Source organism: Diaphorina citri, unplaced genomic scaffold (assembly GCF_000475195.1).
Source record: "Diaphorina citri unplaced genomic scaffold, Diaci psyllid genome assembly version 1.1 scaffold124, whole genome shotgun sequence".
In the NCBI taxonomy this organism is placed as follows: Eukaryota; Metazoa; Arthropoda; class Insecta; order Hemiptera; family Psyllidae; genus Diaphorina; species Diaphorina citri.
In genome coordinates, this window is record NW_007377561.1 from 77,409 (window position 1) to 104,510 (window position 27,102).

A 27,102-nucleotide genomic window follows, 5' to 3' on the forward strand; every position below is an offset into this window, starting at 1 on the left:
AGCAGAAAAATTGCCATTTATCAATATTGAGTACTGATGTTTACTTGGAAAGAGATGAGTGCAAGGTTCGGCGTAAAAAGTCTTTCTTGGTATATGTACGTTCCTCTAAAAATATGACTTTGGGAATGTTTCTAAAACGGGCGGGAAACTGACAACAATGCAGAGCGAAAAAAGTGAGTAAGTAAGTATCAATATCAACATTATCAACTTCTGTATCTACACAGAAAGACAACAGTATTAGGTCAGGAACAATATAGACTATCCAATTCCAGAATATACAGAGGACTATCTGGAACAGTAATTCCATCGACCAGTCCATTTTAATCACCCTGTATTTTTGAAAACAAAAGATTTATTCTGTGTACGTCGGTACTAAACGAAAAATTATTTTTGTTAATTAATTACCTATACCTCTACTTATCTTTCTATATTGTCATGAGAAGGGAGAGATGAGAAAGAGAGAGGTAAAAAAAGTGGGAAGTAAGGGAGAGAGAGAGGGACAGATGGAGAGAGGAAACGAAAGAAAGAGAGAGACAGGGAGGGACACAGGAGAGGAAAAGGTGTTGTTGATAAATGAGAATTATTATTTAAAAATTAAAATTTAATGCTTTGTTAAATTCGGTGCTAATTATTATGGTCGAGGTTTTTCCTAACGAAAGAGCATGTTCGTGGAGTGAAAATCGCAAATTTTAGCAAATACTTTCGACAGTTTCGTCTGAACTATCGTAATTCGTGTGCGTTTTCGATTTTTTTTCTTCCAGTGAAGTGCGCGATAAGTGCGTACTTCGGAAGCGTGTGCAGGAAACGGTGTTGCAAAGAACTTTTGGGAACACCCTGTAGATTGAGGACTCGAAACCAGACGTCTCCTTGATTGGATGGTCCAATGTCACTGGCCAGAACTAGTAAGTAACCCTTTCAGACATTTTGAATGATTTTATTTTGCTTACTCCTTGGTGTAGGTTAGTAATAAGAATTTTATTATTAAGTAATCTGGGGCACATTGTGGATATGCAATTATGTATTTGTATTTTGTATATTAGGGTTTCTGAGTCATTTACAGTCAAAAACGCACTTCATAATTGGAATTCCATGGAAATTCCTGGAAATTTTGTTTAAATTCTTTCCATTTAGCTCAAATACGTAATTCCATTTTATTTTCATCATATTTTGCATTCCCAATCACTTTATGACGTTGCTGGATTTTCCCTCAATCCTTCCAGGAATTGAAGCTAGACAATTATTACCTAGATTTTCAAGCCAGTTAGCTAAAAGGGTAGAACGTCTGCCGTGTGAGTGCTAGGTCGTGGGTCAATTTCCACCCGAGGCAAATTTTATCCTCATCATAAATGAGGTTCGTTCCGAAATGGCTGGCTTTCTCTTATCCTGTCTTTTCTTCGATTTCAGTACTAAGAACTTCTGTAATTACCTATAGTTCCTTCTATCAAACCTAAAAAAAATCTTTTGTTTAATGAGACTCTTGAAGTCTTGACTTCCCATAATAATAGTGGATCCCTCAATACCTACCTTGTTCATCCATCCGATTTCCTCGAATTTCTGGACTTACAACCACTTTTATCAACCAAGTTTTCTCATCAGCTGTTCAATGTTGTTTTAAGTCCACCGCGTATAGCTCAATGGTGTATACTGACCACAATTCGAAAACGAACAAAGAATTGCGCCAATGTACTAACTAGAAATCTTAAATCTATGCTCATAGTTTCATACAGGATGGGTCTGAGAAAATTCTTTCATTGTTTCTTAAATATTGTTAATTAATTAACAATTTCGATGCAAAACCAGAGATTCTCAATGTAGGTATGTGTCCGCTTTTGTTATGAAGCAAAACTGGCACATCCACTACGCGTATTAGTGGATATGCACTTTTCACATCATAATCTTATACGTCTACATCAAAGGAAATATCGTTAGTAGCATCAGAGTGAATATATTTTTCAATTAACAATTATATTGTGTAATCAATTAACCACATTAGGCCTACTAGGGTAAGTGTACCATTTATTCGCCCACCTAAAAAATGTACCATTTATTGGCCCACCTGTACCATACGCCACATAAGTCTGAATAAATAGGATATACGTTTATAGCTTAAAATCAACTAAACATGACCGAGTGATCGACTACTGGTGTAAAGTCGACTACTGGTACATTCACCCTATTACTAGGTAAATAAAATAAAAGTAAACAATACACCTTTGCACTCGTATTTCGATTGTAGGATCAAACCAATAACATCCTCATGAAGAGATGAAATTTCTATGAACGCCTGGCATCTTTTTGAGTATGCAATGTGGAAGAAATAAATCAATTTAATGCTGTATATTTTGCTGTACATCGTGTATTGTGAAGTACCAAGACTAGCAATAACCTCCAACTGGTACAAGATGGTGGTGTTTATGTCATGTGACATGTAAATATTATCTGCATGTGAATTTCACAAAAATAAATGGATTTCGTGTTTTGTGTTCTGTCAGACTCAGAGAAAGAATGAGAGCGCGAGAGGAGAGAGAGGGAGGGAGAGGAAGAAAGAGAGATGGGAAAGAGATGGATGGAGGGGCAGAGAGAGAATGAAGGGAGGGAGAAAAGGAGAAAAAATAGAGAACGACGGATGGAGGGAAGGAGAGAGAGAGAGAGTGAGAGAGAGAGAGAGAAGGAAAGAGAGGGAGTGGGTTCAATTCTTGCACATGGTTGTAAATTTCGAGTTCAGAAAAAGATTTTAACAAATGGTAGAAATTTGTCTGCCATTTGGTCGTTACCGATTCCGTCTGTTATTACTGAGAGTTAGTGAGAATAACGAGACCGATTCTGTCTTTTGTGTGGTACTACCCCCGGGGGTGTAGTGGTCAAGATGCTCGCCTGGTATACACGAGGGCGTGTGTTCAATCCCAGCTGAGGCATAGGATTTGGCCTTAATATATTTTTTGAGAATATTCTAATACCTAGTAGCAATAAAATTAAGCACAATAAAATAATCATTTCTCCTCACTACAATCGAGGTGCAGAAATTTGAAATCCGAGTGAAACCAGAAGACGACAATATCCTGTTTTATATTTCAATCCTCTCCCATGACGGACGCAATTCACATTTAATATTCAACGATGGGGAAGTTATCTGTCCGTGAAACATTTCATAACACATGCATAATGCTTCCAATTGGAAAATTTTAAACAATGCAGAATTTTAGTGCTTTTCACCACAAGCTCTGAAACCTCTAATGGTATTCTGATGAATGTTATACAAACTAACCTGTATCAATCGAATGGTTTTATTAGATGAATCTTTGTGTTAAAGCAGAGAGCTTTCTCACAACTTTGTGGGTATAAAACCTCTAATGGTATTCTGATGAATGCTATACAAACTAACCTGTATCAATCGAATGGTTTTATTAGATGAATCTTTGTGTTAAAGCAGAGAGCTTTCTCACAACTTTGTGGGTATCACAGTATTACAAGTCTTTTATTTACTCAATCTGCAATCATCATATTTATTATCGCTCGTCTCTTTGACTTTGACTTGTAATGCCGCCACTGGTCGCTACTCGATTAAAGTAGCTACTCAATTGTCCTCACGAGGCTGAGTGCACCCCGAACTCCAAAGTCCTGCGATAGCTTGAAAACTACCTACTTCAGATCGTACCTACATAGGTATCTAATTTTCAGGAATATGTGCAGCTCCCCGTTTTTTGGACATTTTACGTCATCACTTAAGCAGTCTACTGAAAAATATATTCCTATTTACGGTACCTAACTACCTACTGCCCGGGGTTTCCTTCTCTAAATAAAGTTCGAATGTAAGAACTGTGAAAAAGGGAAAAATTATCTTCGAAGCAGAAGGAGAATATTACTCAGATGGGTAGGTCCAGGCAACTTACCACCCGCTGGGGTACAAAAAGGAACCAAGGGTAGGAGTAGAATGGCTGGAGATATTGTAAAAGGCGAGAGGAAATTATCAGAACGGAGATAGGGTGTATAAGGGAGGAGAAATTGAGGAGAAATGGAGGAAAAAGGAAGTAAGGATAGGATAGGAAGTAAAGAGAGAATAAGGAAAAAGAGGGGAGAGTACAATAGAGAAGGGGAGTACTAATGTATTGTTCAGGAATATTTTCTCAAGGATCGACAGCATGCGATGTTGGCACCACATATTCCCACTGTGAGAAGCAGCACAAACGTCGCCTCTGTAACACTTCCCCAGGTAATTGGTGGACCGCTAGTGGCGTATCTGGGGTGGGAACAGCTGCTGTTACTCAGTGCCGGAGGAATCAGGATGGTAGTCGTCTTGTGACTCATTCTGACAAAGTTGGTCCTTCGCCGGCCGGATATTTTCAACTTGGCAGTGACATCACAATATAATTATTAAAGTTTAACCGTTTTTTCATTACAGGTACTTTACTTTTTTCTCTTTGGTGGATTGTACATTACTTTACTACTATTTACATTGCCACAAGTTTATTCATTGTTGTTAAGATTTTACTCATTGGGAAAAATTACATTTTTCTGTTACACTACTGTTAAACTGTTTACATAGGATTCTCTTTTTGTTAGTTGTAGATGTAGAGCATGTTTGGTAATTTACCTTAAACTGTTTTGTAGATTTGATAGCTACTTATGTACCTACATAATAATGGTTCAAATGGTGATCTTTTGAAATTAAGATGGTATCTGCAGGTATTTCTTATACTGTAACAGCGGAAAGCAATTTTGAAATGAAACTTCGAAATCCTATTCGGCCCCACCGGGAATCGAACCCGGACCTCCTGCATGCAAGCCTAGTGTGATACCCACTCAGCCACGGAGGTTGGAATGGTTTTATTAGATGCTCCAAATATCGAGAGAAAAAGAAGAAGAAGAAGAAGAAGAAGAAGAAGAAGAAGAAGAAGAAGAAGAAGAAGAAGAAGAAGAAGAAGAAAATGAAACTTCGAAATCCTAATGACCTATTTTATAGCATTCATCAGGTATTCACTAATGCCTTATTAAGATCTTATCATATTAAACTCGGGTTTTTATTGGATTCAAAAGATGTAATGGGGAAATTTTGGAACCCAAAGGGTAGGTATGTACATTTTCTTTTGTTTAGCTAAGTATTTCCAAGATAGTTTATCTACCGTTAAGCTATTCGGGATAGCTATGGTCCTTAAAATGAAACTAATAAGAAGAAGAAAAAGAAAAAAAAAAGAAATAAAAAATAATGTAAAAATTGATTAAGGGGTTAAAAAATGAGTTAAATTAGATAGTAGAAAATTTAGGTTGCCAAATAATGATGAAAATATTAATCCATAATAAATAGAATCTAGGTATTATGAAATGATATCATTTCAGTTGTGAAGCATGCGGTGGGTGTAATAGCTAGATAGGTAGGTAGGAGATTCCAAAATACATAGGTATTGAAAATGAGGTTCCAAAATACGTAGATTTGAAATGGTATTTAAAAAAAAAAAAAAAACAACAACAATAATAATAAAAAAATCTAGGGTGTTTAATTTTTGATCGGGTTTGAAAATAAAGGCATGAAGTAACACTGTCCCGGTATCAAGTTTGGATACTTGTCTTTTAGGTCTCTTATTTGGTCTCCCTTCCTCTTTGCATACAATTCTTTCGCCCTTCCTTCGATTCCTTCTTTCAATTCCTCTTTTTCTTTCCTTCTTTCCTTTTGATCTGCCTTTTCTTCTTTCTTGTTCTCTTTTCCCTTTTTTTTTCTTCTTTCAAGGAGGTGAGTATCTACATACCTCGTATTTTTTGTGCTACCTACTCTGTATGCATCCATTCCATCCTTTAAACTTTAAATCATCAGACATACTACTGAGTAGAACTATTATTGGAAAAAAAAAATTAGAAAATACCACTGGAGCTTTCTACCTCTCTCTCTCTCTCTCTCTCTCTCTCTCCCCCCCTCTCTCTCTCCGCTATCTCTCTTGTTCCCCTCTTACGTCAAAAGACTCGAGTTTAAAATCTATGTAATCCGATATTTTTCCTCGCTTTTCCCTCTCTCCACCTCTGTATTTTTCGTTTTCTTTTAGAGCAACGTCCCTACATATTATTTCAGAACGTCTTAGCAATATTTTATCCGCACTCAATTAAATTTAATTTGCTTTTTTTTAAAAACGAAAATTTTATTATTGTCTTGAGAAAACTAAAAGTAGGTACTATGTTTAGGCTAAAGTTGCTAGCTATTTATCTTACAGTCACCCTTATTTATGAGGTATAGACTTCTATACAAAATCCTGACAAAAAAATAATGACAACATACTAAAATTTCACTCTCTACAATTCTACATAACATATTATGTAGATAATTCTTTATTTTTCTTTTGATTTGATTTCGGAAAAGCATTAAATTTCGAGAATTTTTTTTTGTAGGTAATAGATTAATAATAATCCTTAATGCTTAGGTATGTAATTAATGTGTAAAGCAAGCGATCCTCTTTTTCCATCTTCCAAAAGAACGCTACCAAATGAAATAATGGGATTTCACTGTCTTAGTTTCTTCCTACTTCCTTTTCCTCCTATAAAACTACAGATAGATTTCCTGGTAAAAATTTCAAGCTATTATTATCGTCTGGAGATTGAGAAAGTGTGTCAAAGTTTTTTTTTATGTCCTGTGTAAGTTATGATTATTGTAGTCTACACAACAAAGCAATTGCAGATCCGAGAAACTGAATTTTCTTCTATCTTGATTTATACTTTTCTTTTACTTTCACCGGAAGGATTTAGATCTCACTTGATTTATTCACCTTCCTTTCTTCCTCTCCATCTTTCTGTTAATTTAATTCTCTTGTTTTTGCAATATGGTCTTTCTAATTTGCTGTCTCTAACTCTTCTTCTGATGCTCTTTCCTGTTTTAGTTTTGATTTGAATTCTGTTACTTCAAACATGGATATTTAAAATTAGTGATCATGATAACTTAGTTATAAGAAAGTATGTAATTAGTTTTTTTTTTTTTTTTTACTTTGGTGTACCTAGTGTGTAGTTCAAACGTAAACGCAGGATTGCTGATGATTTGCTTCTCTGATCCGGAGGGAAGTGAGCTATCTGAAACAGGTAGAAAAGAACAGAAAATTAGTACCTATTGAAAATAATAATAATTAGGGTGACTGTACCAGTAGTCGATCATTTTTCACGTTTTTAAGTTTCAATTAGCTCTGGTTCTATTTTTGGACACTGTTATATTTTAATTTTGGTGTCAAATTAAAGCTAAGACTTCAAATTTTTTATGTATCTTATTTTTTATAGCAATATCTTTTGTAATTCCCAGCACAGTATTCGAAAATAATAATGAGTTCCGTATTATTTTCAAACAATAATACTGGTGGGGATTTTTGTACTCCTGAAGTAACATAGTATGCAAATCCCGAACCTTTTTCTACGTAATTGAATTATTGGTTACCGTTCCTAGAACCGTGAAATACCTTTGTGCTAATCGGGATGGTTTTGGTTTTAATCATAATATGGGTTTGTGCTACATATTGAATTTTCCTTTCGGAAACTGAACCGATTCCAACCCCATATTTTCCTATGGTTTGGTACAGGCGCTATCACCCTAAAACAGGAGAAACGAGCTTCAGAAGAGAAGAAATTTTTAAAGGTAAATAGGCTATACTAAATACATATTTAGATTTCTGATCTACTGAAGCTCGGTCCAAAAAGAAATCCTCCACTTCCCACCCCGAGTTGGGCTACACTATTCATATACCATGCAATGTTAGTAATGATTTTCTGTCAGTAAGTTTGGTAAAGTTTCAAAATCCAAACTAGTAATAGGAAGGTAGGTAGTTCAGACAACGAAGATGATAAAGATAACGACAATAATAATTTATAGTTCGAAATCGAGGTACAAAATTTAGGTAGGTAAGAAGTTAAATACCTAGGTAGCTATCTAGGTACCTCTAGATTCTAGAAGGTTTTAACATAGATAGTTCCAGATTAGAGGTATAGCTACAGCTATGTATTTTGTATAGGTACCTACAATTGAGGAGCTGGCTGCAAAAAGGGAAATATGGATTTTTTGCCCTTTTTGCGTAAAACGTTTTTTTAATAGAACGTCGTGCGCTCTATCGAGCGTTTGAACTGCAGTGATAACTTTTTTTTTGATGAGTTACAGCGTTTTTTGTAAACATACTTTTCAAGGATTTTGATGAAAAATTGAAAACTTTAAAGTTAAATATCTCGGAAAAAAGAACGAAAAGTTCTCATTGAAAACTTCTGCAAAACATGTTTGAGAGATAGCATCTATCAAGGAGACTGGAAAATATCAACAACAACTTCGACGAAATTACAACAAGAAGAACAACAACAACACAACAAAGAAGTCTAGGTAATTCCACCCATCGTAATATGTCGTGACTGGGAAACTTTCAACATCAAAAACATGATCTACCTACCTACCTTCAAGTTTTAACATTTAAAATTACATCATCTACAACTACATAATATGTATAACTTTTGACATCTAACATTACCTATCTACCTATACCGTTTAATATCTAACATCATTGTTCTACGTTTTAGACTGTAAAAAATATTTGTAATTTTATTGCAACATCCATAAGTAACAAAATCACGTCACCTTCCTTATGCATGTAAGGATTTGGTGTACCAAATTTCATCCCAACAGAATAAGTCTTCAACCATTCGGTGATTCGCAGAACAGACAAATAGAATGACAGACAAATTAAATTAAAAATCGTCAATCTAAAAGTTCAAACTTGAAACGCGCATCGTTCGTTCCAGTACCGCCAAGATTCTGTCTCTCGTCAGTCTCAAATAGGATAATTCTCTCAGACGCGATATTATGAAAGCATTAAGGACATGCAAAAAATCTATAAATTTCTATACGACTTTGAAGTTGGAGGAGGAAGAAGAAGAAGAGGAGGAGGAGGAGGAGTAGGAGGGATGTGCACTTCTTGTTGCAAATGTATTTTCAGCTTTCAGAGAGCTTTACAACAATTAGAAAACGTCATGGAAAAGTTTAGCGAACTGAGAGCTTGTTTTGCCGGAGATTTGCTGAAAGTTTGAAAAGAAATAAGAAGACTCGAGACGAATGAGGATGAGAAAGAAGCCGAGACAGAAAAGAGGGAGGAGGAGGAAGAAGATGAAGAGGAAGTGAAGTAGGAGGAAAAGGAGAATGTGAAGGAAGAGGAGGAGGAAGAGATGAAAAAGAGGGGAGTAGTAGAAGATATAGAAAATGAAACAGGAAGAAAATTGTAAGAACGTCTGAGAAATAGTCCTGCGATAGCTTGAAAACTACCTACTTCAGATCGTACCTACATATGTACCTAATTTTCAGGAATATGTGCAGCTCCCCGTTTTTTGGACATTTTACGTCATCACTTAAGCAGTCTACTGAAAAATATATTCCTATTTTCATACATGGTACACACTAAACTGTACCAAGTTTTAAATTTTTGGGCCGAGTACCACATGACCGACCTCCTTACAAGAGAAGGCCCTGATTTCTACCACAAGGTTGCTCCAGTTGAAATGATTAAATAATACACTTACCAATGAAAAGTGAAGTTTAAAATGAAGTTCACACCTTATATTTTCACTTTACACACACAAGGTTGCTCCAGTTGAGGACAACTTAAGCACAGAAAAAGTTGTTGAGTGAAATCAAATAATAATAAGCACAAAGCACATACAGGGTGTCAAATAATAACAAGCACATACTGTGTGTACCAACGCTAACGACTGTAACATCTATGGGCGGCTTGAAGTTAGAGAGAAGAAGCGGGTAGTTTGTTGCCAAATGGAAGGTAAAAATCTCGATACTATAAACCTTGGCAATTCCACATACAGTGACTGACTACTTCTTAAAAAAGGAGAGTGAGAGAGAGCGAGAGAGAGAGAGAAAGAGAGAGAGAGAGAGAGAGAGTCTATAACACAAGCAGAGTTTGGTTTGAGATTGGTAGGTATCTATCTTGTCACTTGATAGCAAATTTGTCATCCTGTATTTTCAGCAGAAGAATATAAAAAAAAAGAAAAAAGACTACGCTCAAGTAGTCAAGTACCTAACAAGTTGCACTTGAATACATCAAGCTTTTCCTCCCTCCCCATTTCTTTCCTTGTTTTCTTTCCCTCCCTCTCCCTCATTCACTTCCTCTCCTCTTTGTGTGCCCCTTTCTCTCCTTCCCTCTCCCTTCCTGTCTTTCTCTATCACTTTCTTTCGATCTGCCTCTTTTCCTTTATCTCCCTTTCTTTCTATCTCTCCCCTGATTCCCCCTCCTCTCTCCCAATCCATGTCCCTCCCTTTCTCACCTTCTCCCTGTCTCGTTTTCATACTTATCTCCCTCTCTCTCTTTGAATTCTTTTTGACACTCAAATGAGAAATCAATAAGAATATTTCCCGCTTTGGAGTGAGAAAAATGAGAGCTCGAGAGAGAGAGAGCGCGGGAGAGAGGAATAGGTCATAGATAAGTTAGAGCAGAAAAGAACTTAAGTAGGAGAGAAAGAAATAGAGTAAGAAACGTATTAGAGAAAAACAGCGAGAGAAAGAAAGAGGGTGTGATAGAATTGAAATAATATAATGGAAAAAGAAGATAAGAACAAACTATATTGATAACTGAAATGTAACCTCAGGGACAAAGAAAATAAAGATATAAGAAAAGGGAAGAAAGAATAGGGAGAGAAGGAGAGTTGAAGAGAAAGATAAGGAAATGCGATAAAGTTAAGGACGGGAAAAGAAAGAGTGGAGAAGAAATTATAAGTTGATCTTCTTAAGTTCTCTTCAGTTTAACCCCTCATCTTTTATTTATTTTATGTTCCATATTATTTATTACTCATGAGATTGTTTGGGGTATTGGGTTAAGTTTCTTCCCTGAAGTAAATTGGGCCTAAGAAAGAGAAATTAAAGGACTCAGGTAGGTAACTCCTACATATTATATTGGGTTTGTAGCTCATATATGACAAATGAAAATTGGGCCTAAGAAAGAGAAATTAAAGGACTCAGGTAGGTAACTCCTACATTGTATTGGGTTTGTAGCTCATATTAATGACAAATGAACGCACTTTAAAACATTGCCTCACAAGTACCTAAGATAGATTCACACTAAAATTTTCAAATGAAACAATCAAAAGGGTACCTTTCTGTTTTCATCTCTATGTTATGAAGGATATTTTGCTGAATGTACAGTATTATAATACCTATTCTATTGCACCCTGAAATCATCACCATTTTTAGCTTGGCAAATGGCGATTGATGTGTGACTGTGAATGATCCCCGATTGTATGGTCCCTCTACCCCGACAAAGAATTGATAAAAAAAAAAAAAAAAAAAAAAAAAAAAAAAAAAAAAAGGGGCCCCCCCTTTATCTTATTTTCTTTATTACATAAAAGAAAAGTTGTGGTTTACTTTTTTTTAGAAAAATCACTTTGTACCTACCTATTTGGTTGGGGGTGAAAACTCCAACTTTTGTTTTTGTGGCAAATGGGTGTGAGGAGTGGGTATTACCTATTGTTATTTTAAATAAAAAAAAAGCTGGTGTGATAACCACTCGGTCACGAAGATTCTTTAAGGTTGATTAGTAATAGTAAGTATATAGATAACTATCCCGAATTCGAACCACATAGCTAAAAGAACGTCTACTCTGCCATTGTGTAAGCCTAATATACTCGTAAAACCACTCGGTTACGGAAGTTTCTACAGTGGGAAAAGAGGGTAAAAACGAGAAAATAAATAAATAATAACTCCTAAAGCTTTTCCTATTCCCTTTTCCTCTCTGTCCTACAACATTATGACATTGGTGAGGTGGTAGAACGGGGTAGGTACAATAGATATTTGCGTCTTTCTCTCCCTCTCTCTCTCTCTCCCTTTTTCCCCCCTCCCTTTTTTCTTTCCCTCTCTCCATCCTTCTCTCTCTCTCTCCATTCACCTTATCTCTCTCCCTCCTATCTCTTTCTCTATGACACACTTCCTATATCTCTCTCCCTCTCTCTTTCCACCTCCCTCTCTTTCATCCCTCTGTCCCTCTCTCCCTTCCTCTCTTTCTCTTTCTCTCTCTCTCCCTCTATAGCTCCTTCCCTATCTCTTTCTCTCTCTCACCCGTCCTATATCTCTCTCCCCCTCCTTCTTTTTCTCTCCTTCCATTCACTCTCCCTTCCTCTGTATCTCCCTCCCTCTAATATCTCCCTCCCTATCTCTTTCTCTTTCTCACCCTTCCTATATCTCTCCCCCTCCCTCTCTCTCTCTCTCTCTTCATCCATTTCTCCCTCTTTACATCTCTCTCCCTCCTTCTTCTTCTTCTCTCCATCTCCCGCCCTCCCTCTCTCAATATCTCTTTCTCCCTCTATATCTCCCTTTTTCTTAACCTCCTTCTCTTTCTCTCCCTCTCCCTTTCCCCATCCCTCTCTTTCTCTTTCTCTCTCCCTAAGGAGAAGGATAAAATGGATGGGAGAAAGAGAATGGAAGAGAGAGGGAATAACAGCATTATTTATGTGACTTAGCTTTCCCAGACCGCTGCGCTGGCAGGGCTTTTCTTTTCTCGTTTTCTTTGTATTTTTTCTTTTAATTTGTTTGACTACACCGAAGACAGTAATTTAGATTTCGCTCCAATTCTTCTTCCAGGAATTTCGAACAAAAGGGAGGACACGATGAGATTGTTCAACACAAAGATGATAATTAGAATTGTAATTAAGGTTCCATCTCAAGTGAAGGTACACCTACACTTCTCTAATGGTGAACATGGAGGTTGTCCTCTGTCCTCATTAAACCTTTGTGGTCAATGTCATATTATATTGTACACATTAAAGACGTTTATGGGCTTTCATTGTCACCAGGTATGTTCATGGCTTAGTCTTAGGTGGAGTGTTTGATGCTCTAATGTGGACTCTTTACTCTCTACTGATGAACATGATGGTTGTTCTCTGTCCTCATTAAACCTTTGTGGTCAATGTCATATTATGTTGTACACATTAAAGACGTTTATGGGCTTTCATTGTCACCAGGTATGTTCAAGGCTTAGGCTTAGGTGGAGTGTTTGATGCGCTAATGTGGACTCTTTACAAGGGACATCTTAGCCCCTAAACAACATACACGGTCAATCTTCGGCGCACGTCGTAGGTCCACCGCGTATAGCTCAATGGTGTATACTGACCACAATTCGAAAACGAACAAAGAATTGAAGCGCCAATGTACTTACTAGAAATCTTAAATCTATGCTCATAGTTTCATACAGGATGGGTCTGAGAAAGAGAAGGATAAAATGGATGGGAGAAAGAGAATGGAAGAGAGAGGGAATAACAGCATTATTTATGTGACTTAGCTTTCCCAGACGTCTGAGAAAATTCTTTCATTGTTTGTTAAATATTGTTAATTAATTAACAATTCCGATGCAAAACCAGAGATTCTCAATGTAGGTATGTGTCGGCTTTTGTTATGAAGCAAAACTGGCACATCCACTACGCGTATTAGTGGAGATGCACTTTTCACATCATAATCTTATACGTCTACATCATAGGAAATATCGTTAGTAGCATCAGAGTGAATATATTTTTTCAATTAAAAATTAGGTATATTGTGTAATCAATTAACCACATTAGGCCTACTAACCTACTATACAGTAAAAAGTAAATAAATAAATAGGTATGTTACATACATATGTAGGAATTGGTAATATTAGGCGAATAGATCATTTAGGTAGCTATACATGGATCTTCGTTCTGCATGCAATTCTAGAACATATTATGAAGTTTTTCCCCCTTTTCACCACCCCGTAAAATGAAGTACATTGGAGTCAGTGAATTCCAAAATTGTAGTCATAAAAACAAAAATTAGAAAAATAAATGTGGGCAGGTGGGCCAATAAATGGTACGTTTTTTAGGTGGGCGAGTAAATGGTACACTTACCCTATACAGTAAAAAGTAAATAAATAAATAAATAGGTATGTTACATATATGTAGGAATTGGTAATAGTAGGCGAATAGATCATTTCGGTAGCTATACATGGATCTTCGTTCTGCATGCAATTGCAGAACATATGAAGTTTTCCCCCTTTTCACCACCCCGTAAAATGAAGTACACTGGAGTCAGTGAAGAAGAGTTCTCCCTAATGTAACATTACGAGAAATAAAATAATGTGCTGACGCCACTCTTACTAGCAGCTACAAGATCTCTTCCCTTTTCCTTCCCAACTCATCCCTCCCACATAAGTTATAGCTCAGTACTGAAAACGGGAAGTACCATGAAAACCAAAAGCACACCCATACAGCTAAGAAAAACCCTCTCGATCCAAGTTCTATTTCTACATAATATTCCTTTGTGACCCATATTCTTCTATCCAGCTGAAATAGAAAACTGGCACACAAAGTCTGTAGTTTTTGTGTTTACCGAAGTAGTACTTGATGTAAACAAGATGCGTACAGGGAAAAATCAAAAACTGAATCTTGAATTCGCATTTTTTTCTAATTTTCCCAAAAATTTCCGTTAACGAAGAACTTGGGTATCCTCAGTAGAATAAGTGGCGAAATACGGACCAAGTACCTAGGTATTATTTTAAAATAGATAAGTACCTACATATAAGATAGGTATTAGGTACATAAATACATCTGAAAATCATATTTCCATTAGTTTGTAGGAAAATAATTATTATCTTTGTAAGTAGTCAATGAGTGAATGAGAGAAAAATGACACATCCACTATTCCATTAGTGGAGATGCAGGTTTTACCTCTGCTAATGAACTGTTCAATGTTCATTTACATCACACAATAACTTGATAGTTCTTACCTTTTCTGATGTTTGTTTTTCTAATAATTTCCTTTATGGCGAGTTGACTACTATATCACCCTGTATTTAATAGTACCCACACAGAACACATACTAAATATGTAGCAAAACTGGAAAAAAGAAAAGCTCCTATTTTGTTTATTTCTTCGGAGAAAAAATGTAAACTATTATAGAAAGTTTTCAACTCTTTCTTTGTAAATAATATGTGTTCTATATACTTTTTTGTACAATGTAACAGATAGTATTATGAGGACAAATTCCAGGTCATTGCATCCTGAACTCCTGGTTTCTAAACAGTCCATTTTCATTTAAATCCACTTCCATTCTCTCCCCACCAGTTCATTTGCTCTTTACTTTACGAGTATCTGCTTCTCTATTTTTTATATTTTTGCGGGGGTTTTTGAATCTCTTTATCTGGAACGTCTCTTTGTCAGTTAACTACACTATAACTGGGTCTTGAATTCCGTTTCCCTCCAAACCACAGAACCCGCCACTTTGTTGAGATTTTTTCTGTTTACATTTTCCTCCAAAATATTCTGGACGTCGTGGGCCTAACATGACATCCGGGAGTTCTCTGCCAAGAGGTTCGGTCACAGCATTGATGCCTTGGATAACGCCCCCATGCCCCCCATCCCTACATGCTTCATTCACTGAATTACGCTCTTCAAATGAATAATATCAGCCCGTTGGGGCGCCTAGATTATTTATTTTGACAAATTATATCACTAGGGGGGAAATCATATTTTACCTAGGTATTTTGTACAGACTATTATTTATGCAACATTGTCGAATGCTCGTTTGAGTCGTTTGTCTTCCTTCAACTATGTAATGTTTAATTTAGTGAATAATGAAAGATGGACGGGTCATTTAATAATGGAAATAAAGGGAAAAGAAGATAGGGGGTAGACCTCTACCTGAGTATAAATTGGACCGTAGGCATTCGATTTCCGTCAACTTGAAGCCGACATTGAGTGCAATTACCATAATAAGGCACCGACAAAATATCGAAAACAAATGGGAAGTAGGTCTGAATTATTTATCAATTTGCATCCACCCTCATTGCAATATGAAGCATGAACAATGATTCGGGCACTCATATGTACATACTTTGTGTAAATTTCAGACTAAAAGCAATTTCATTCGATTTCCGTCAACTTGAAGCCGACATTGAGTGCAGTTACCATAATAAGGCACCGACAAAATATCGAAAACAAATGGGAAGTAGGTCTGAATTATTTATCAATATCCACCCTCATTGCAATATGAAGCATGAACAATGATTCGGGCACTCATATGTACATACTTTGTGTAAATTTCAGACTAAAAGCAATTATTTTACAATTACATTTTCTAATTGAATTACATGTTTCTGAACAAGAGCATTGGCTCAATGGCTCCACAACAAGACGGTACTTAGGAGCATAGAAATTTAACCTTAGTCTGTAAACGGAGATACGGTTGGCACTTCGCAATGTAAGAGCGTCACATTTTGACTGGGCTATTTATCTGGCGGCTTTAGTAAAATAATTTCGATAGGGGAAACAGAACATTTCGCTATTTTTTAAGGGTATTTCAAGATATCTACATAATTAAGTAGTTTAGGATGGATATATTGTGTCTTCGGTCTTTCTGTACCAATAAATAGCTATGTAGATATCAGTTGGGTAGGTATTAGGTATTACATTATTCTGTGGGTAACGGTATGCTATTTGGGTTGCATACCTATCTTGAAATATTACATCAATCATATTCTTGTTCGGCATTTCTCTAAAGAGTTGACAACACGGAGAGGATAGAGGAGTTTAGACTTTAGACTGATGAAATGGGTAGTTACTGTAGGTACCTAAGTATTAATTGATTTCCCTATGTGAACCTCAGCCGCCACGCCAACTGTATTTTTGTAGTTTTCCAAAATTAATTTCGAAAGAAAAAGAAAGAAGAATAAGACAAGATACAAAAGATGAACTCGATGACGTAGGTGTAAATCAACTTGAAATTTATGTCTCTCTCTCGCTCTCGTCCTCTTCCTCTCTCTCACACAATCTCTTTCTCTCCTCCGTCTCGAATGTATCTTGCGTTTTGGAAATAGATCGCTCTCTTCCTCTTCCTCTCTCTCACACAATCTCTTTCTCTCCTCCGTCTCGAATGTATCTTGCGTTTTGGAAATAGATTCTCGACCGTGTCTCACAATTTTTAGTTCTCGAATTCAGACTAGAGTGCCAACAACTTGGATCCCGGCATACGAAGGCTTGTGTGTCTCTAGAGACAGAAAATTGTACGGAAGCGTGTGACACCGTGCGTGTGACTAAACATAACGTACAGCTCGTAAACACATAACCGATATCAATCAAAATCATACTTACACGATCTCGTTCATACGACCAGGACACGGAAAGTCATCCGCGCTCTAAACATCAACAATTCACCAGACTAGAGTGCCAACAACTTGGATCCCGGGAATACGAAGGCTTGTGTCTCTAGAGACAGAAAATTATACGGAAGCGTGTGACACCGTGCGTGTGACTAAACATAACGTACAGCTCGTAAATTCATACCCGATATCAATCAAAATCATACTTACACGATCTCGTTCATACGACCAGGACACGGAAAGTCATCCGCGCTCTAAACATCAACAATTCAACACCTCTTATTTCATCTCTGTTAGGACGTGCTTCGTGAAACCGTATACTCGCTTGTGAACGTAAATTTTTGGGAGTTTTTCTAGGCGGACAATTTCCTCAATTATCTACTGAACAGACGTTTCAATATTTTCTGCTTGAATCGCAATTTTTTTGTTCTTTTTTAATCTAATTACATCCACAGGACGCTTGAAAAGTTCATGTTTAGTATAACCTCCCTAAATATTATGAATTAAGGATTTGTACATTAAAAGCTAAATGTCCTGAGGTAAAAATCTGTCAAATTCTTCCCAAAAATCTCATTTGCCTCTTGCAAATGGTCTCATATCTGGTTCATCGATTTTCAGTAATCGACTAACCAGAAATAAGATTTCGATTTTCAATAATCGACCAACCAGAAACAAGATTGAGTATTTACAAATTGCTAAGGTTTTCAATACTTTGTCTCCCTGAACTTTGTACACACCCGACAAAGTTAATATAGTTCTTAATAATTTAATATCGTTCTTCATAATAACTATCGTTCATATCGTTATCGTTATTACAAAACGAGATCCCTAATCGTAGCTATGTTTTGTTCTTTTTCTTCCTTGTTCAAAGTTCTAGACATAATGGGCCAAAAACAAAAGCAGCTTAATATGACCAATGGTGGAGGAAAGGTAAGATTTTATGTATGTACATTTGTACATATATTATCTACAATCTACGTACGTTGTGTATCCGAAGATTATAATAATGTAGGTTTTAACGACCCTGTGTATGTCAATAACCATTACCCAAATTCAGGGAGATTGTAGAAATGTAGAATATTTTTAGCCATATCTTCTTTGAGTCAAGCTGAACATAAAGAGAAATAAAGATGGGGCTGATAAGGAGCGCGGTACCACCCCGCCCCGTCCCATCCAGTCAATTCAAAATTCGGGACTCATTTTTTGCCTAGGTAATTACCTATACAATGTATTAAGTACATGTGGCTTATGTATTTTTTAACTCTCGACACAATGCAAACCAAAGAAGTTATGGCTAACCATATTAAAGCCATTTGAATGGCATTTACCTGGAATAATGTGTAGCATATTTTGTTCTGAATTTTGTTCAACTTAGAAAACAATCAGGTGTGCTCAATATTATTTCAACCACGTTTTGAGCCAAACTGAACAACCCTGCATGTTTTCCCTAAACCTAAACCTCTTCTGAAATAATATTCAGTCACTATCCTCCTAATCCAAATAAATAATAACTTCGAAGACAAACCAAACGGATGAAAACGAACGTAGGTATGGGGTATTATGAGATAGAAAATAGAAAGTTTGCTCAATTTATGAGAAAATTTGCAGCGAAGAACGAGGACGGAGAAATAGGGAAAGCCAGGCCAAAAGGGCTTATGTATTTTTTAACTCTCGACACAATGCAAACCAAAGAAGTTATGGCTAACCACATTAAAGCCATTTGAATGGCATTTACGTCGAATAATGTGTAGCATATTTTGTTCTGAATTTTGTTCAACAACTGCTGATCCACTCAAAAAATCGATAGGTGTGCTCAACATTTTCAACAGAGATCAACAACCCTGCATGTTTTCCCTAAACCTCTTCTGAAATAATTCGGTCACTATCCTCCTAATCCAAATAAATAATAACTTCGAAGACAAACCAAACGGATGAAAACGTAGGTATGGGATATTGGGAGATAGAAAATAGAAAGTTTGCTCAATTTATGAGAAAATTTGCAGCGAAGAACGAGGACGGAGAAATAGGGAAAGCCAGGCCAAAAGCGTAAATTTTCAACTCTTCAAGTCATATAACTTATGGTACAGATAAATAATAGCACAAACAACGTGTTGGTGTAAAAAATTAAAATTTAAGCATTCCGGAAATGTTGCTTCATGTGTATGAGTGCGTTAGAACAAAAATACCATTTCGAATAAACTTCCGCAATCCACAGGATTTCCATTTAACGCAGTAGGCATTATTAGAGCATTGTTTTTATGCACATAAAAAAAGCGTACACTAATTTGAATTTGTTTACTATTCAGTAAATCATATCTAGAAAAAAAATGTAAACAAAATGTGTGTGTATTTAACTGTCCATGTTATGGACGGCCGTTATGAATTGAATTTCTAGTGAAATTGAAAGCAATGGTTATTCGTTATTCCCATTGGAAGAGTTTTACACTCAACTGATTTATTTGATTGAGGAAGAAAATTTTATAAAAATAGGAACAGTAGGGCTGTTGAATAATATTTGAATTTGCTCGAATTGCATAGGAATGCAGAATACCTGCCTAATACCTACTTACATACTCCTCAAAAAATATTTACACGAACAGCCATAGCCATTTTAATGTTAAGTGGGTCATAATTGAGACAAAAATGTATTTATTCCACCTCTTTGAGTGGAATGAGATAGATAATTTAGGTTGGTAGGTATTACAAATAAAAGTTGAAGCTTAGAGAAACAAACGAGTAAAAGCAATAACTATTAAATTTTAATTTTCCGTAACTACTAATTTCCGTTTTCTTAAGTAAAAACTCTCATTATTAACTTGTTCCTCCAGCTTTGAAAATTTCCAAATGTTACTTTAATAGTCTACAGTGCAAACAAATTTATTGGTGTGTTATAGACAATTATTGGACTTCAGAAACAGTATTAAAAAGTTCAAGTGTCTTCAGGACTACTCCTGAAGAGGGAGAAAGTTTACGGCTTGAACTAATAATGTGTCTTTTTCGAAAATAATTGGTGTGAAAATAAATTCCAAGTGAAAATAAACTTTCAAACTATTGAAAGTATAAAATGTTCAATTTTTTAAAGAAAAAAGGCAAAGAAAAATCGAACTTTTTTGATAATAAAATTGTGTCTACACCAAAGTCGTCTAAAATATTTCGAAAGTTTGTACAATCTGACAGTGGCATGGGACAAAGTAATAGCTCGGATAAACCAACCAATAAGAAAAGTTTGAACAAAAGTGAAAGTAAAGATGAAGAATATAATACCGCGCCAAACTCACCGGAAACAGAGAAATGTAATTTACTAGCTGACAGTTTCTTGGCCATTGATGATGATTCTGAACTTGGCTCTTCTGATTCTTTGTTACAGAATAAAAATCAAGTCCAGAACAAACCTGATTCACCTAGTCCAAGTACATCCAATGGTTCAAAACCATCTCAGTCTGCAAAACCATCAGCTCTACTGAAAAATACTCCAGATGCATTCTACAATAAAAAGATAAATAACGCGAATAAAAAAGATGCTTTGAAAGCTCAAATAAGCCGCAATGAGAAGGACACCATAGGAATGTGATATCTACACCTTTTTGTTTCAGACTTATCCACTCATTTTAAACTTTTTGACTTTCTATTTTTAACGTAAATTTAATAGGAAATACTCGTAATTCTCTAACATTTTTCTCATAACATTTTTTTCTTTTTTTTTTACATTATCTATTCTATTTATTATAATATTCTAAGAGTGCATTACTGTAGAACTGTATAAATGTACAATATAGACTGCAGCGAGGCTGCTGGATAATTTCACTATGAATCTGAAGACTTTTTCAAAACTGTAGGTATTTTTAACCTTTTTTAAGTAAATTTAATAGGAAATACTCGTAATTCTCTGACATTTTTCTCATATTACTTTCTTTTTCCTTTTTTTTTTTCATAATCTATTATCTATTATTATTTTTTTCTGGGAGTGCCAGTGCATTACTGTAGAGCTGTAGACAGTGTAGACTCCAGCGAGGCTGCTGGATAATTTCACTCCGAAAACAATTAGAAGCAGAATGCACTCTGCGCTTCATGTTTATTATTATTTTTTTCTGGGAGTGCCAGTGCATTACTGTAGACAGTGTAGACTCCAGCGAGGCTGCTGGATAATTTCACTCCGAAAACAATTAGAAGCAGAATGCACTCTGCGCTTCATGTTTCACTTGTAGTTTCTTTGTTTCATGATTCAAGTGGATAAAAAACAATGTGCGTCCCAAAATAACCTCGTCGCCTTGAGAATCTACTGGATGGGCTCAAATAAATGGATCTCAAAGTGAAAATACCCCAAATAATAATTCTGACGAGAGTCAAGTGAATTATAATAATGTCCAACATAATGCAAGTAGTATTAGAAGGAATAGTGATACGATAAAACAAGTGAGTCCAAATAATACCAGTAATAACATAACAAGATTAAACAAACAAAATTCGGCAGACTCAATACAAAATAACAGTGGTAATAATTCCAAGCTAATTAAAAACGGTATCTTTAATAACGACACAGTAATTTACAATGTAGACGACAGTATAAATGATCAAACAAGTGTTAAAAGTAATATCAATAAACCTTTATTCGACCATAAACCATTGGACAAAAACGGCTGTGTTATTATAAATACTTACAGCAACAATAGTATTACTCATCCAGTTTTCGAGGAAGAAAGAAATTACCAAGTACGCAACGTTTCTGATAATCCTGCGAAACAAATACACAATAGCATATCCAGGAATGAAAGTGTAGAAAGTGTAAGTGAATCAGCTTCTATTGTTGTCAAATCGCAGAAGAATACACCAGGATTCAACAAAGCTTTAGATGCAGATGATAGTGACACTAGTGTAGACAGTCACAGTATAACTCATAAATTATTCTAGAACGTCTATTTCTGCTGTCATCATAGTCCCAAGTCTTAGTATTCAGAAGGTCTATTTGGGTGGATAAAATTGACACAGAAGCTTTTATACAAAATTGACCCAGCAATCCATTAATGACCATGATGAGTCATTCTAACAGTTCTAACACTTCTAACACATAAAAGTCACCAGAGGCCTCCTACAAGACATTCCTTCTATCACCTAAAAACACAACACAAAAATATCTAGAGAAAGGAATGAAAAATTCCTTGTCGTTCTTTCAATCCCATATTCTAAAACTTGAGTACCTACCTGATACCCAGCATTTACCCAAAAATAGACTCTTAAGTGGAAGGTAACGACTAAGGGAGGTTAACGCCGGAGGAGTTCTCTACCACCTAACCCTTCGAGCTTAGAGGTCTATTATTATGTGGTCAAATTCTCAAATAAATGAGAATTAAAATTCCATGGCTCGGCTAAGATTGAACCCTAGTCCTCCTGTTTACCAGGCGAGCGCCCCACTACGCCACCGAGGCAGGTTGAGTACTCGAAACTCTCAATTTTTGTTTTTCACTTGAAACTTCAAGTGAATGGGAATTTGACCACCTCTCGCGTACCTTGGCCCGAAAACTACCTGACCGTAGCAATAATTAGGGACAGATTGTCGCGGTGCCAAAATTATGATTTTTCGACTCTTCCACTATGACTCAACACGGGCTCAGTAATATTTTATCAATATTACAAAAATACAAATGTTACAAATGAGTACGATGGAGGTAACTGCAGCTACATTTTCATGTAAAAAACTCCAAATACATAGAAAGGACAAGAAAAGATCTTTAATTTAATTTAATTTAATTTATTTATTTGACGGGTGACAAAATTACATCAACAAGAATACAAAAAGAACAAGTAACAAAAACAAAAGTAAAAAATAAAAAATAATTCAAAATACATAAAAGACCTTGTTAGGTAAGCTGTGTGTAAATTTGCACACATAGTCGACGGCCGTCGATCGTTGTCGACTGAAACCGTAAACACGGCCTCGACAACATAACTATGTGTGAATACAGCTGCAGATTCTCAAAGAAAATATGCACTAGACTAGATAGTTATATTCTAAGCAAATGTCATAAATAGGTACAAAATAAATGTCTCGGTTTTGAAAAAAAAAAAAAAAATCCGACATTACTTACATCAATCGTGCTTTCCGCTAAATCATCAATCGCGACCTCTTACCGGAACTAGGTGCTTGCGTAAAAACCAAACATCCCTAAAGGGGATTTAGCTAAAAAACATTCCCTAATTATGTATTCCTAAATACGTAGACACTTTTCTAATCTTAGGTATAAAATTCTCGATTCTTTCAGATTTGAAAATGAGAAATCGGAGTATGAAAATCGGATCCAAGCGCTGCTCTCGGAGAAATCCGAATTCGAAGATCGGATTCATAACCTGATTTCCGATTTGGAGCTGAAGCAGCTAGAACTCAATCAGCTCAAGGGCAAGATCGGGGAATTGGAGAACCAAGTGCTCACGAAAACATGGGCCATGGACCGTAAGTTTTACAAAAACTTGGTGTAACGTTTTTCAAGCAAAGACAAAAATATGAGGAAGACTCTTCAAGAATAAAATAGATAGGTATACGTTGATAAAAACTTTATCATTTCTATATTTTACTGGTATAGCAAGGAGTGCTCTTCCTAATTATAAGTTTTAAACAAGTAGAAGTCTCATAATTTCAACAGGTTGTGGCTATCTAAATTCATAACCCCACGTGGGTCGTCTAAATAGGTAGCTAAATTTCTATAGCAAAATAACTTCATGTGCTAGGTAGGCCGCTAGAGTTAAATGTATACGTAGTATTCACAAGTACCCACAATACCCACATAGAGAGTAGAGTGTATTACTGTATTAGGTACTATTCAAAATTTCAAATCAATGCAAATGCATATGGAAATAAATTCTCAATGTTTTTCGACAAGTCACAACTTTGGGTCGGAGTTGTGTTTTTTTAGAGAGAAGGGGGGATTTTTGAATGACCACCAACGGACAGCGACAGCTGAAAAATCTATTTTGACTTTTGGGAGAGGGTAAAAAGAGCAAAACAAACAAAATAGCCAAATATACTATCAGTCGATGTCAAAACTGCTCTCGACAAAATAAAATTTGTGACAGAATAAAAAGTTGGATGTTCCGAGCTTTCCTCGAGGGGCACTTTACTGGTAGATGTCAATTTTTATCATTTTTATTGCCTCCCGTTTCCTTTTGAGCTCGTTTTTACATTTTTCGGGAAAATAAAAACACATAAACAAAAGGCGAACGCAAACTTTTGCATAAAAATTCACTCGGAACTTTTTTTGTACTTCCCCGTTTCTCGCACTTTCACAACAACTGAAAGAAAAGTGGGTCGTGAAAGCACAGTCAAAGGACTTGACGTCATAATATTATATACTTTTGCCACGTAAGTGTACAGTACCTGGCCATGTAGGTACTTTAAATACAAGTTGAGAAGTTTTTCACCATAAATCAAAATGGTCAGCCCAACAATCATGTATGCTTGTGACAAGATAGCCCTGATGCTTTTTAGCTGAACCTCCAGCTTGGACTTTTTCTACACCATCAGCACTTTTTCAAACTTTCCCTAAAAATATTCACACCTGCAAGTGAGGTGAAAATGAAACTTCTTTGTGCAAAGAGAGTTTAGAACATTTCTGGAGTTTCATTTCGGTATAAGTTGGGGTTTTATCTTCCTACAAAATAAGTAGGTATGTCGTTCTTGAGAAAAGTCATACTTTTTTCCACTGTGTCCTCCAATTCGAGGATGTCACCACAAAAACAGTAGTGTCGTAAAGGGACTTTTTAGTCCTTTTCGAACACTATAAATAAGCTCTAATACTATTTTAATTTCAGGACAAGAAGCCGAAATGACTTCGGCCGTAAAAGAATCGGAACATGTTCGTCAAAAGCTCAGAAGACTGGAGGCAGAATTGACAGAGTTCAGACTGAAAAATTCCGACCTCACTGAGGAACTAGTGAGGAAAATAGGTAAGTCTCATAAAGTTATGACTATAAGTGTTATAATCTACGTACTTATAAATACCACGATTTTCCATAATTTCCACAAAAAACAGGATAGGAGAAAGCCAGCCGTTCCGAGAACGAACATTATCCCATCAGGATAAAATCCGCCCCGGGCGGGAATCGAACCCGCGGCCTAGCGCTTACAAGGCAGACGCACTACCAACTAAGCTAACTAGGCTGACTGGGGGACCTTAAACAGCCTGAAATTTCCCTTGTAATGATTTTTGTTCTTCTCCCAACAGCCGAAGAAAACAAAAGGAAAGAGGACGCGTGCGATTTCTTCAAAATCCGAGAACTGGAAGAGAAACTGTTTGATGCCAACGAGAAAATCAAAGCTCTGGAAGAAGAACTCAACGGAATCAAACGCAACCAAGAAGTCGCCAAAGAAGCGGAGAAAATCAAAAAGGCTGAGACCGAGGTGGAAATGAAAATCATGCGAGAGGTAACCGAATTGCTCAAGATCGTCAGGAAAGAATACACATTTATAATAACAGTGCTAAAGTAGGTAGTGCACTTAACAACTTTACTATAGATGGGGTTAAGACATTTTCCAAACTAATTACTGTCAGGCAAGTATCCCACTTTGCTACCAGGGCAGTTTTCTAGCTAGCTCTAGCGACTTGTGAGCTATGACTCCCAGATGAGAGCCTGCTATGGGGGATTCTATCAATCTATTGGTGTAATATGTACGTTTCTCCAAGAAAGGCCACAGCGATATGTGTTTCGCTTGCACTTATTTTTGTGGGTAACTCCTCTTGAAGTTTCCCAATCTTTTTCCCCTCAGTTCCTCTGGCCATTTCTCCCTCACTCTAGGGTATTGTTTAACGTCCGACTTTTTCTTTTCCAGGCGTTAGATGAAGCGCTCAAACAGAAGTCCATTCTACAAAAGCGGTTCGAGCTTATCCTTGTGGGTAACTCCTCTTGAAGTTTCCCAATCTTTTTCCCCTCAGTCCCTCTGGCCATTTCTCCCTCACTAGGGTATTGTTTAACGTCCGACTTTTTCTTTTCCAGGCGTTAGATGAAGCGCTCAAACAGAAGTCCATTCTACAAAAGCGGTTCGAGAGCGAATTCAATCAGCTGCGAAACGTGAACACAGCACAGGAACAACAACTGCTGGATGACTTCGAGTGGAAGCTAAGAGAAGTGGAACAATCCTGTAAGAAGAAGATCTTGGAGGCGGAAAAATCCAAGAGGGAACTGGAGGCGCAGGTGGCCAAATTGACATCGGAGGTTGAAGAGGTAAATGGTTTGGAGCAACTTTGAAATTTGCACTTGGAATTCGCAAAAGTATCTAATACAATAGTATCCTGGTTTACTCTGCAGTGCTTAATTTACATTATTTGTAAGAGATGGCGGATGGGCTACGTTATTTGGGATGCGGCACGTAGGTATTTCACGGTTTAGCAGGGACAACCGGGCCCGTGAAATTTAGACTAAGTATTCCATCTACATAACTTAGTTACTATTCTTCTAGAGTTCTAGACTAAATTCTCATGGTAAACTAAGACTACATTTCTTGGCTCTACCCAGTTCTTCTCTGTACCTTCAATCGACTAATCATTTACCCTATCATTTTCTGTCCCATCGCCAAAAATTTACTCTGTACTTTTTACCCCCAATTCGCTTCCTTCATGCTTTCCCCCATTCTTCACTCTTTAACCCTATAACGTCCTCCCAATTACCAAAAATTTTCTCTTCACTTTTTAACCCCCATTCGCTTTCTTCATGCTTTCACCCATTCTTCACTCTCCCTATAACTATAACGTCCTCATTACCCCATCATACGCCATTCCTTAACCCTATAACGTCCTCATTACCCCATCATACGCCATTCCTTAACCCTATAACGTCCTCATTACCCCATCATACGCCATTCCTTAACCAAATAACGTCCTCGTTACCCCATCATACACCATTCCTTAACCCAAAAACGTCCTCATTACCCCATCATACGCCATTCCTTAACCCTATAACGTCCTCATTACCCCATCATACGCCATTCCTTAATGTCAAACCCCTTAAAAAAAAA

General features: G+C 36.5%; 1 protein-coding gene across 1 annotated transcript; it reads left to right on the top strand.

Moving 5' to 3' along the window:
* The first annotated feature begins 550 nt into the window (after positions 1 to 550).
* LOC103524896 (coiled-coil domain-containing protein 18-like) lies at positions 551 to 26,630 on the top strand. Its single transcript, XM_026820167.1, has 7 exons — positions 551 to 902; positions 17,974 to 18,032; positions 23,360 to 23,547; positions 24,903 to 25,037; positions 25,316 to 25,515; positions 26,085 to 26,312; positions 26,604 to 26,630. The coding sequence occupies exons 2-7, from the start codon at positions 18,019 to 18,021 to the stop codon at positions 26,628 to 26,630; spliced, it is 792 nt and encodes a 263-aa protein (XP_026675968.1). The 5' UTR covers positions 551 to 902; positions 17,974 to 18,018.
* The last annotated feature ends 472 nt before the right edge of the window (positions 26,631 to 27,102 follow it).

Coding starts and splice junctions, on each gene's coding strand:
- LOC103524896 (XM_026820167.1), top strand. Junction 23,548..24,902: donor GAAAACATGGGCCATGGACC/GTAAGTTTTACA, acceptor TTTTAATTTCAG/GACAAGAAGCCGAAATGACT. Junction 25,516..26,084: donor AAATGAAAATCATGCGAGAG/GTAACCGAATTG, acceptor TTTCTTTTCCAG/GCGTTAGATGAAGCGCTCAA.